At 42.9% G+C, this 12,136-nt stretch overlaps 1 protein-coding gene across 2 annotated transcripts in view; it reads right to left on the bottom strand.

Moving 5' to 3' along the window:
- LGI2 (leucine rich repeat LGI family member 2) overlaps positions 1 to 12,136 on the bottom strand; it is an 81,343-nt gene that overhangs the window by 8,797 nt on the left and 60,410 nt on the right. For both annotated transcript variants that reach the window (XM_081543228.1, XM_081543156.1), the window contains 3 exons: positions 7,707 to 7,778; positions 6,842 to 7,011; positions 390 to 554 (listed from right to left, as the gene is read on the bottom strand). In XM_081543228.1, coding sequence (XP_081399354.1) covers positions 390 to 554; positions 6,842 to 7,011; positions 7,707 to 7,778 — 407 coding nt within the window. The remainder of the gene's footprint in view (positions 1 to 389; positions 555 to 6,841; positions 7,012 to 7,706; positions 7,779 to 12,136) is intronic.

Here is a 12,136-nt window from a genome sequence, read left to right as displayed (position 1 = left end):
GCATCACAAAAGTCAAACGATGCATATAGCTGCTAGATAGAAAGCTGGTGCAATCTTAGGCTGTCATGACTGTTCAAGGAATTCTAGAAGTAACTTCTCCCCATTTCAGGAGTGCTTCCCACCACAGGCCCCCGCCCCCCATCACCCTCTCCCTTTACAAAAGGATCACCAACTATAAGTAGAATCACCACCTGAGCTTTCTGTTTGCATAACAACTGACCACATCCAGAAAAAGTTGGAGAGAAGTGGGTGGGCTGAAAAGTGTTCCCAAATCGAACCAAGCCGGAGAGCCAAGCTCCCTCTCAGGATGACAAAGAACATTTCTTCTCTCCCAGGTTTTAGGCTACTCTGAAATGAGGTCAGTACATCCAGTCAAAGCCACAACACACCTGTAATGTTGTCATAGCTCCGGAAATTCATTTCGATGTGGTCCCATTCCAGCACCATGCAGTTCTCCATGCTAGGCTGAGCGATGGCCACGTACACGTCATTCTTGGAGTTGAACGTATCCACTGAGACTGATTGGTAGGGCAGAGTCTGATGAACAACAAAATCTGGGAGTGTGTGTTTAAGAAAAAAGTCTCCATGAGATCTTCTGGGAGAATTATGGACCGCTACCCTCACCCCTTCTATCTTTTCTCTCACTGATTCCAAAGAAGACTAGGGAGGAGGGAGGGTGGGAGAGAACACACATCCCAGCGTGTTTCAGTCTGAGAGATTCCAGAGGGTGCTGGCTTGCACGGGATTAGCAGATTGAATGCACAGCTTCTCACACAGCTTCCTTGAGATAAATAGCTCACGAGTTTGGCTAGAGTATCTCAAAGTTTTAAACAAATTTGGTGAGGCCTGGCTTTCAAAAAGACAGGACAGCAAGGGTGCTGCAGAGTAACATTCCTGAAATTACCATGAAATTTACTCTGTGAAGAAGGGATGCTGTGGTTAAATTCCTTTGGGAGATGCTGTATTTTTAGCTCAGTCAGAATAGTCCCAGTACTAAAGAAAAGTAAAAGTTAACTCCCAAAAGGGCACTTTTGGAAACCAAACTGAACTCGCTGACTGGGTCTCGGAGGTTTATAAAGCCCACAGTTTGGGGAAGTTAACCTAAGTGTGTTTACTGATTGCTAGCCTCGTAGCAGTGCTAAGTATGGCGGTACCTGGGATCTGGGCAATGCTCTGCAGCTGAGAGAGCAGTTGCAGGAGATCTATTAAATTTTCCAGCAGCATAGAAGCCATCCTATTTGAGCACACACTCTGCTCCTCCATTTAGTGGTAAGTCAATACCCGTCATCTGTATCGCTCCCCTGAGCTACAATGACTCACTGTGTGAAATCTTAGTGGGAATGTACAGTTTCACCAAGAAACAGGGTTAACATGCCATTGGATGCAAGAATAGTTAGTGTGTGGGGTAGCCAGAGAACTAGTGAAGAAAAAAATAATTTAAAAAAAAACCCAAAACACTCATAAGAGTTTATTTCTCTGGACAGAAATATTTTAGGGTTCACTGCTTCTTGGCAGGCTAAAAGCACCCAGAATAAAATGAGGGTGGATGTTTGGTTTAGGAAAGTCATTCCTATGAGAAAAGCCTGGCTTTGCCCACCTCTTCCCCTCTCAATCCTTCTCCGTGCCTGCTGAAGTCCCATCTCCTCTGCAAGGCTGCTCTGATGGGTCCAATCCACAGGACCAGTCCTGACTCACTGGACTCACAACCAGGCATTATTGTTCACGTGTGATTATTCATGGTGATTGAATCTCCAATTTTGTGGCATCCTGGTAGCTCATTCGGTAAAGAGTCTGCCTGCAAGGGGAGACCCGAGTTCAATTCCTGGGTCAGAAAGATCCCCTGGAAAAGGAAATAACAACCCACTCCAGTATTCTTGCCTGGGAAATCCCACAGACAGAGGAGCCTGGTGGGCTATAGTCCATGGGGTTGCAAGAGTCGGACACAACTTAGCAACTAAACCTACCTACCTATAGTGACATCAGGGTCAGATTTTGAAAAATGCGAGGAATCTTAGCTCTGGAAGCTGAAGCTCAGAGAGGGTGTACCCTTGGCCACTGACACACAGCCAGCATGATGTGTCTCCTGAAGAGCTTCCTAAGGAAGGGCCTGGGTCCCCATGACACAAGCGCATAGCCGCCATTCAAGAAATAACTGACTCAGAAGCCTCACAAAGATGCCAAATGAGAAAGGCATTAAAAGGGCAGACACCAGGTAATAACTAAGGAAGTCCGGTGCAAAAGGACCAGAGGCAGGTAAGTGGCAGAGCAGCTGAGCCAGTGTTGAGGTGGGAAGCATGGACAGGGGTGGGATGAGCAATGCCAGTCAGGGGCAGGAGAAGGTGGGACTGAGGAGTAAGGGTAGAGTGAGGCACCGGAAAGAGCACTGTGCCTGCCGTCAAACCACCTGAAACCACCCTCTGCCTTTGAATTCCCAGGCTGTGCACTTCCCTTTACGAGGCCTCAGTTTACTTATCTGCAGTATGGGGACAATGATACCTGCCTCTCAAGCTCAGTGGCAGGGACAGATTGGGCAATGCGGTGGACATGCTGACCTCAGACTCGGCACACACAAGGCACTTGATAAATGTAGGACTGAGGTCCAAGCAAGGACAGTCCCCTCCACTGTTCTGGCCACTTCTGGGATATCTCTCAGGGAAAGTGTCCATTGTAATGGCATCTAAGATAAAATGCCAGAGTTATGACTCTGTATTTTTGCTGAGTGACCTCAGGGAAGTTACCCAACTTCTCTCTGCCTCATTTTCCTCGTTATTTATTATGATTCATACTCACATAGAACAGTACTTTCCAAGCGGTGTGTGTTCACACATGTCACCTTTTTGGAGGGGCCCCTTTCATTGCAAGTGGACAGGAGCTGCTGACTTGGTGAATGTGGGAGGGCTGACCTCACCCCAGCCCACTCTGAAGATGTCGGGGGAGAGGATGGGCCTGAATGAAGGACACTCGCGGGTGTAAGGAGAAGGGGGAGAGAGAAGGCTGCCTCTGCCTCTGACAGCAAGAGGTGGCCGAGGATCAGTGGGAATAGGCAGCAGGAGTGGAGCAGGTAACCCCCTTCTGAAACATTCAGAAGCTCTGGGGCAGGTGGGACAGATGGGCTCCTAACCTGCCTGCACCTACAGCTCTAGGAACTCAGGGAAGAGCTTCAGATTCCCCAGGAATAAAGTGAGGGCCACATCTATCTCACAAGGGTGCTGCAGAGACCCAACAGGAGACAGCTGGTAAGTGTGAGTGCCCAGCCTTGGCTGCACTCAGGAGTTTTATACACGTCACAACGACAATGAGAAGCTGCCTGTGTGAAGACTTAGGGAAGAGTCAGCATGGCTCCAGGCTCCCTCTCTTCTCTCAAGACCCCCCCAAATACCAGCGTTGCTTGGTCAAAGACTAAAAACTGGAAAACTCGCCTGATTCATTCCAGTGGGCCCTGGCAGTCCCAGTGTAAAAGTCAGAAAGTGCTCTGGGGGCTGCAAGAGGTTTCCATGTTCACAGGCTGGTCAATAGGGAAAGGAACAGGAGCAGCCACAGTCTGCTCCCTTTCTTGGAGGTAGAAGAGTGCTCGGAGAGTACAGCCATGTTCTTTGAATTACAGCCAAGAGGGCTATCACCTCCTCTAGCATCTCCGCTTGCCTTTTCTCATCCAAGTGTGTCCAAGGTTACAAACACTCCCAATGGCTATAACCCCAACTCCTTGTATGCACAGACTTCTGCCTACACTGAATTCCCAGCAACATGAGCACTCACGAGCTTAAAAATTCAGGCTGTTCAAAGCACAGACCCAAAAGTTTACATTTTTTTAATTTAAAAAATTCCAGAAAGAGAGCTGCCAAAAATAGAGATCATTTTACAAATCTAGCCTCTAATGGCCCTATTTCCATTGATTTCCCCCAAAACATTGGTTTCATAATATTTTCTATATCCTAGCTATCTGGCAAAGCAGAAACTCCTAAATCATTTGAATTATAAATCTAATTCTTTTTTTTTAAGTTTTTTTTTTTAATGTGGACCATTTTTAAAATCTTTATTGAATTTTTTACAATACTGCTTCTGTTTTATGTCTTTTGGCCTCGAGGTGTGTGGTATTTTAACCTCCTACCAGGGATCAAACCCACACCCCCTGCACTGGAAGGCAAAATCTTAACCACCGGACCGCCAGGGAAGTCTCATAGATCTAATTCTTAATAGGAGACTCCTTCTCCTTCTTTGATGCTGCTGGCCAAAAAGGGGAAGAGGAAGAAAGAAGAGAAGAAAAAGGAGAAGAAATGGGTGAAACAATATGATTGATGAATGCGTGCTTGTGTGAATGGGGGAGGGGACCTGGGGAATTTAAACATCTTCCCCAATCCCCCTCTTACATTGCTTGTCACAGACAGCAAAAGCACATTCATTGTGGAATGATCTCAAACAATCCACATATTCATATGACATCAATTTACTAGTGTTAAAGTATTAATGGCCTTCTCTGCAAAAAGCCCTGCCACTTCCATTCACATCGGATTAAGTTCATGATGTCAGTAGGACTCTTACAATTTAGGCCTTGCTCCCACTGGAATCAACAGATTTTTACATAGCTATTTATAGCACTTGCAGGAAATAAATTATACATGATGCTGATCCTATGGGTAGAGAAACTGCACATTAATGCATTATTTCTCTTTGCATTTTCATCAGCCCTGAAATAGGGAAGCTAACGGGACAATTAGGATGCAAAATTCACTCCCTCTAAGGAATTTAGTGAATTATCCACCTAACATGGGAAATCATGAGTAGGTAACAGGGATTTTGGAGGTGTTTAAAAATAGACTTGAAGCAGAGGGTTATGGAGGGACTGTGATTAATCTGGAGAGCTGAAACCAGCCAGGGGTGGCTTTGTGGTGTTAATTACACCCCTGCACTGAGGAACAGGATGATAATCATACCTTCCTCTCCCTGGGAAGAACAATGTGAGACATCTACCTGAAGAATTTACTCCTTCCTAAAACCCTGAGCTAAGAGGGAAACAAGGTACTGAGAAAATATGCTTCTTCTCCAATCTTGCATGAAGATGCAATACTGGTACCATGAATCTCAGACTTGACTTTCCAACTTCCATCCCTCTTCACCTATTTCCTCTCTAGTCCTAAATAAAGCACCAGAGGATGAGGCTTGATCTGAGCCAGAAGACAGGAAGGGACTATATTTGGGGATGGGTCACAGCTTGGTGGCACCGTTCTTTCATGATGGAAGATTCTGTGAGCCAGAGTTTATTTGTTCATGAGCCTTAAGGGGATAAAACAAGTGCAAAGGCAGAATCATCATTTCCTTGCTTCTAGGGTGGGGTGCTAACTTTCTAAATTTCAGCAAAAAGCTTGTTAGGAAAGAGAAATATGTATAAGAGAATGCCCAAAATGTGTTAAGGACTTCATGCTACCCCAGAGATGCCAGGTCTGGAACAGATGTCCGAGTTCCAAGGCTCTCTACAGCCCAAGCTATTTCTCTCTGAGGCTGGCAGTTTTCACACACTAGGGCCAGGTGTGAAGAGAACAACGGAAAAGCTGCTCACTTCACTGTGGGGTTTAGAAAACTCGCCAGAAAAATGAGAAGAGGCAGAGAGGAGCCCCATTGAGCTGCGGTTTCACATTTCATATGGCATGGCCTTGAATACCACGTTTTGGTGCAAACGTCATTGACTGTGACCTCTGATTTATTGCAGTGCTCTACTATACAATAAATAAACCCCCAGTGGCCTCAGTTGGCTAAAGGGCACCTGCCAATTACACAGCTGAATAAGTCCCTATTCAGTGATGAAAGACAAGGGCATTTCCATAAGACTTCAAGTTTCCTCTCAGAAAAGGACAGAACTTGTCGGGGTCCCTTATTGACAAAGATATCTGGAAATAATTTTTACTTCTGAGTTTTTGTTTGTTTATTTGATCATGGGATAGCAGTAGAGTTTAAATGTGGTATTTTGTTCTCTGAGCTTTTGTCTTTTGAGTTTCTGTAACTATTTTCTGAGTTTTCAATCCTGCTGCTCCTACTGACATGCCTTGAGGCTTTGTAGATATCAACTCTCAGCCTGAATGTTTATTTTTATAAGTCTGGTAAGCAGGTTGCATACTGTGGATTGATCCACTCTCCTTTAAAATCTGGCTTTAGAAGCTGTAGAAACTCCATCTAAGCTTTCATATGGAGCTACTCTCCTGTTTTCTACAAAATATGTCAGTTGAGACAGTATTTTAATTTTATCTTTTAACCTGAAAATGTATAAACTGAAACCTTGAGGCAGGCCATAGAAAAAATAATCAAACTTTCTTTGCATTTTGTTTCCTCAGTGTGAATTTTTCTTTTGGTAACTCATTGGTAACTTTTATTTCTACTCTGCCACGGTTATGTATGACTTACCCAGTTATCTCATTTTACATGGAATTATGAGTGTAATTTATAGATTTTAAAAGTCTGGTATTTATTAGTTAAGTGCCAATAAATTTCATATTATTCTATCAAGAGAACAGTGATTTAGGTATCTCTGCATTGGCTTTCCATGAAGCCTAGCCTGATTTGAAAATGTTCTCATGCCAAACTCACCAGTTGCTACCTTAAAAGCTTTAGAGAAATTTGAAGTTGTAAAGAATCAAAATTAAAGTCAGTGCAGTTAAATAAAAATCCTTCCAGACTGCTGAGATATTTTCCCTGCCGCGTCAATTCATTTCTTTTTTAACACTTAAATTTCCCCTAAAATAATTTTCATAGAAAACTTCTATCCCTACATTTTCCAACTCCCTATTGATAGTATTTTTTTAAAAAAGGATTATTCTAAATATCCGACTTTGATGATAGAGGTTCTGAATACCTGTAGTTGTGCATTCATAGTCAAAGCTGGTCACGTCATTCAGCTTCTTTTCCTGATATTCTGGCGGACCGATACACAGAACATCAGAAACAGTGGAATTCGTCATCTTCAACCACAGATACAACCACTTGGCTTTGCAGTCACATTCAAACTTATTGCCCCTCAAATCTCTAAAACACAAAACAAACAAAGACACAGAGAAACAGACATGTCAGAAATGTCTCAGCAGTAATATGAAACTCCAGAATTCTTAATATCCTGACATATTTAACAAATCTCAAAAAATGGAATTTAAAAAAAATTTTCTATTTAATGCATCCAATGTGTTTTACTTCTCATTGACTTCATTGAACACTTCAGTGTCCTTGATATTAACCATATAGCACACAGAGAGTTCTCAGAGTTGACACACCACCATTTCTGCAAACCCTCTTGAAAATGTCACCACAGCATGCTGGAAATGGGGGAGGGGTGAAAGAAGGACCCAGCATAGGTCCTTACACGCAAAAACAAGACACTACAGGAAGACAGTTCTGACAAATGCAATTGATACTTTAAGATCTCGTTAAACTTTGTCCAATAAAGAATGACAAAACACAAGAAGATAAAGCAGATGGGGGAAAAGGAGGGACCATTGCACACGGGGAAAAAGGGGGACCCTCTCACCCAGCATGCCAAATTACCACTGGCCTAATGCTACTAAGCACAGTTAACATGGCAAAATCAAACACAGTACAATCTATATGCTCTTTCCCAGTGCTTGCTGCTTTGTCATGGATTTTTAGCTATTACAACAACAAAATGCAGTATAAGGGAAGACTGGATTTCAAGACAAGCACACATAAACTTAATTTTCATTACTTACAGTTCAATCAAAGAGTCTAAATCACTGAAGACATCCCTTGGGAGTGCTTTTATGTGGTTATTGGCCAAAGAACTAGAACAAGAAAGTCACGATTTAATGTGTTTATTATTTTTATGCCCAGTCACTCTGAAGTCCCTTAAATAATGCAAGTGACTTCAAACAGAGCTCAATGTAGTTCAATGTCTGACTTTGGTCACTGATACTGAGATAGAGAATTTTAGTTTAGTTATACGAAGATAACATTAGAGATACTGAACCACACAATATAAGTTTTTTGTTTTGTTTTTAAAACAAGCATTTATTAAGCTCTTGATATGTATGTTAAACCTTATGTTTTATGATATACATGACATACATGTTGGCATCTCACGTTTCTCAGAATAAAAGCCAAGGTCCTTTAGATGGCACCCAAGGCCCTCCATTGTCTAGTTACCTCCATTCCCACCTACCCGTGGGACTGAATCTCTAACGACTCAGATCACCCACATTGGTTCGTTTGCTATTCCTCACACAGGCTAGGCATGCTCCCAGCTCAAGTTCTCTGAACCTGGTGTTCATCTGCCTGATGCTCTTCCCCTAGTTATTCACATGATTCAGCCAGCACCCTCTCTAGGTCCTTCCTCCACTTTCACCACCTTCCCTGATCTCTACACAAGTCCCTTCCATGCTCTGCTGATCTTCATTGCACAACTATCACTTAGCAAACACCGTATATTATCTATTTGTTTATTGACTGTGTATTCTTCCTAAACATAAGCTACATGAGGACAGAGGTTTTCATCTGTCCACATCTGCATCCCTTGCATCTAGTACAGTGGCACACAGAGTAAGTCTCTCTCAATGAATGGTTTAAACACCAAATGAGAATGATTTAAAAAAAAAAACAAAACAGATGTTTCTTCTTGTTATCCCAAGAAGTTCCCTAGTAGGGCATCCAAGTGAATTGTGTTACTTGTGACTAAAAAAAAAAAAAAAAAAAAAACGGACTCAGTAAATACTCTTTTACATAAAGAATGTCAGCTTTAACCCTAATGATAATACAAAATCTCAGTGAACCACAATGTTTGGGGAATGACTGATTGAGATCAATCTCATTTTCTCATTAATGAAGGTTGACTAGAAACCATTCTGCATTTTTGCTCTTCGAGTTGAAGAACTTTCTGTAATGTCTCTCTATAATATGGCCCCCATCTTCAGGAAGTAGACTTGAACAAATATTATCAACTCTCTCTCTGATGATTCAGGATTATGCAGTGCCCTGTCATCATCCTGCTGAAGATGAATGTCCACAGTGCTGGGCTGCTGACGTAGAAAGATGCTAGGTGTTGAAACGACGTACATCGAGTCTGATTTCCCCCAGGCCTCGTGCCCTGAGTGAGACAGCCAAACCACTCATGCTTACTTTTGTTTCCTTCTACACACTTGAGTACACACAGAAAACATGTAAATGATAATCAACACGTAGGGAATTGAGCACCACCCTCTTTAAAAATATATATGAAATCGGGCTTTTATAGCATCCTAATGACCCATCCAAGAAGCAGGAATGAAAGAGTGGTCTTCCTTAGAGTCAGCTAGGATAGAAAGCTTTGTGCCCATTTTTAATCCAAACATTCTTACTGCGTGATACCTACAGAATACAGGGAGACGTGTAGTTTCTGAATTATGTCCTTTCCCATCCAGGTAACCACAAATGGATTAAAATACAATTTCATGTATCATTTTACCTTTCTTTCCTAAATGATTTATTTGTATATTTTTAAAGATGTTGGAAATAGGCTGAACAGATCATAAATTGGAATTGTAACTACAGACTGTAGATTATAGACTTCGCACTGTAATCAGACTGAACGTTCTCTAGAAGCAGCTTTTTGAAATTTAAAAGGAGATCGTTGTTTTTATTTTTTTCTGGTTGCTAGTCACTTTTTTTTAAGTAAAGCACAATTTTTTAGCTAATTAAAGATTACTAGCTTAGCTAAATATTTTTAGTGAATTGAAATGCACTGGATTGAAGTGATAAGCATATATGGAGTCATCAAGGCCAAAATAAAAGCAACTGCTTTAAGTGTTCAGTTTAGATTTCAGAAAGCTGAATTATTCAAATGGACTACCCACCACCACCTCCCCACACCCCCAGACTTGGTGCATAACATTTCCCTTTCTACTTCATTTTGTCTACAAATTCATAGCACTTACTTCATTTCTAAAACTACTTAACAGCAACTGGTCCCTTGGGCTTTGTGGGACCGCTGGAAAAACAAATGTCCCAGATTTTAGTTACAGATTGGCACTGTTCCTTCAATGCTTTGAAACCTGATCTATGTTTCTTTGTGTATGAATGTGAGCCTGCAGGTGTTAGAAAAGTTCATAAAAGATAAAAAGCAGGCACTTAAACAAGCAAATTTCAGATAGTCACTTCCTTAAACACAGGAGTAAAGTTTAATGAGCTGAAGTATTCTCTTTGCTTACGAGTTCACAAAAAAAAAAAAAAAGAGGATGGGGTGGGCTGGGGATCAGTTCATTCTTTAAACAGTGTTTTGCTGCTTCAAGCTCATGCTGCATGCATGCTCAGTCACGTCTGACTCTTTGTAACCCCATGGACCGTAGCCCACCAGGCTCCTCTGTCCATGGAATTTTCCAGGCAAGAATACTAGAGTGGGTTGCCATTTCCTACTCCAGGGAATCTTCCCAAGCCAGGGATCTAACTCACATCTCCTGCATTGGCAGGTGGATTCTTCACCACTACACCACCTGGGAAACACTGAACAGTGTAGTAAATGTTTTTTATTACTGCATACGTCTCCAGCCTTGGAGGAGTCAACTTTAAAAGTCATAAGACTTGCACTGCAGCAGAGCACACACGGAAAACCCAGCTTAGTAACTCACTGGTCTGCCAGTGAATCAGAAAGAACATCCTGCTGGTTTAGCCCTGTGTGAGACGCTGGGGAGGAGTAGAGCTAATGGAAGATCTGTAGGAACCCTGCCCTCAGGGAGCTTTCAACACAGCTCAGAGACGAAACTAGCAACCGTGAAATGGCATCAACCAATATGGCCAGTGTCTACAGCCAAGAACTGGTTGTGTGGAGTCAGCGGGGCAGGCTACAAGAAGGGAGGAGGGGAGATCAGGACTGACTCCAGGGAAAAGACAGAACTTAATCTGGACTGTGGAGGAAATGGCAGATTCCAGAAGACTGTGGGCAGAAGAAACCATCTCCTGGGCAAGGGAAATGATGTAAGAGAAGGTTGGTTATGGGGTGAATTGGGTATGCTCAGGAGAGCCCAGTATTGTGGGCATATTCAGGGAAATAAGGCTGGAGAGCTGGGGAAGAGGGTGCTCTGTAGGCTTGACTGGAGGATGGTAACACATGCCAGATGAAAGTACATCTCCTCTAACACATCAGATGCACTCTGGACCCAAACAAGAGACTCCTTTGTTCCCTCTGTGTGTGCCCCTGCATGTCACACAGACAAGGAGGTGCCTCTTGCACACATATGGGTAACACAGCATGTGGTTATATGTGCAAATGCACAAGCACAAACACAGTTATGTACACCCATGAATAGAAGTGCATGGACCCAAGGGCCCACATACACAAAAATATGCAAATATATATGCACGATACCTGCATATTCACACCTGTTTTCAGATCAGGGACCCACAGCCAAATGGTTCAATGAAAGCTGACATCTGGGCCAAGTCAACCAGTCACACTGGCTTTGCTTTAGGTGCAGAATCTGCCCAGAGTCTTTGCTCAGAAACAAAGCCCCTCATTCCTGACGTTCGGGAAGTGGATTTGTCTGGCCACAGCTGTTCCTCTCCAGACATCCACAGCTGTCTTACCAAAGACCCTGTCTAGCCACCCAAACTGCCAAGGCTACTCAGCAGCCATTGGAGAAAACTGAGACTTCTTCATGAGCGGATGGAGGGAATGATGATCCTCTGCTGTGGAGGAGGAAGATGATAATAACGTCAACCAGATCTTGGGCATTTACAATGGATAATTGGCCGGATGCTTTGCAAACAAGCATTAACCCACCATGTGCAGCTATTTTATGAGTTCAGTATAATCATCCCCATTTTCAAGAATGAGGAAAATAAGGCTCAAAAAAGGTTAAATAATATTAAAAAATGGCAGCCTTGAGATTTGCAACTGAGTCTGTGTGACTCAAAGCCCCCTGTCGTAGCCTCTACAAGAATGTGGGGATTGGGCATCTAGGCTGAATCTGAAAAAACAATCAAGACTTTTATAGAAGGAAAGAAATCACAGAGAAATAATGCCAACAAGAGTTTGATGGCTGTCCAGGATCGGCTGTGCTGTTTGGACCTCCCATTCCCACTCCCTCATCTCCTTCTTCTACAAACAGTGACTCAGGCAAGACTTTTGATTGGTAGGACTCCAGAATCAAGTGCTCGCTGAGCCTATGGACAG

This window comes from Giraffa tippelskirchi, chromosome 1 (genome assembly GCF_054371585.1).
Source record: "Giraffa tippelskirchi isolate mGirTip1 chromosome 1, T2T-mGirTip1v1.2.pri, whole genome shotgun sequence".
Classification (NCBI taxonomy): Eukaryota; Metazoa; Chordata; class Mammalia; order Artiodactyla; family Giraffidae; genus Giraffa; species Giraffa tippelskirchi.
The sequence above is the reverse complement of the archived record's forward strand: the minus strand, read 5'-3'. Positions and strand labels throughout refer to the sequence as shown.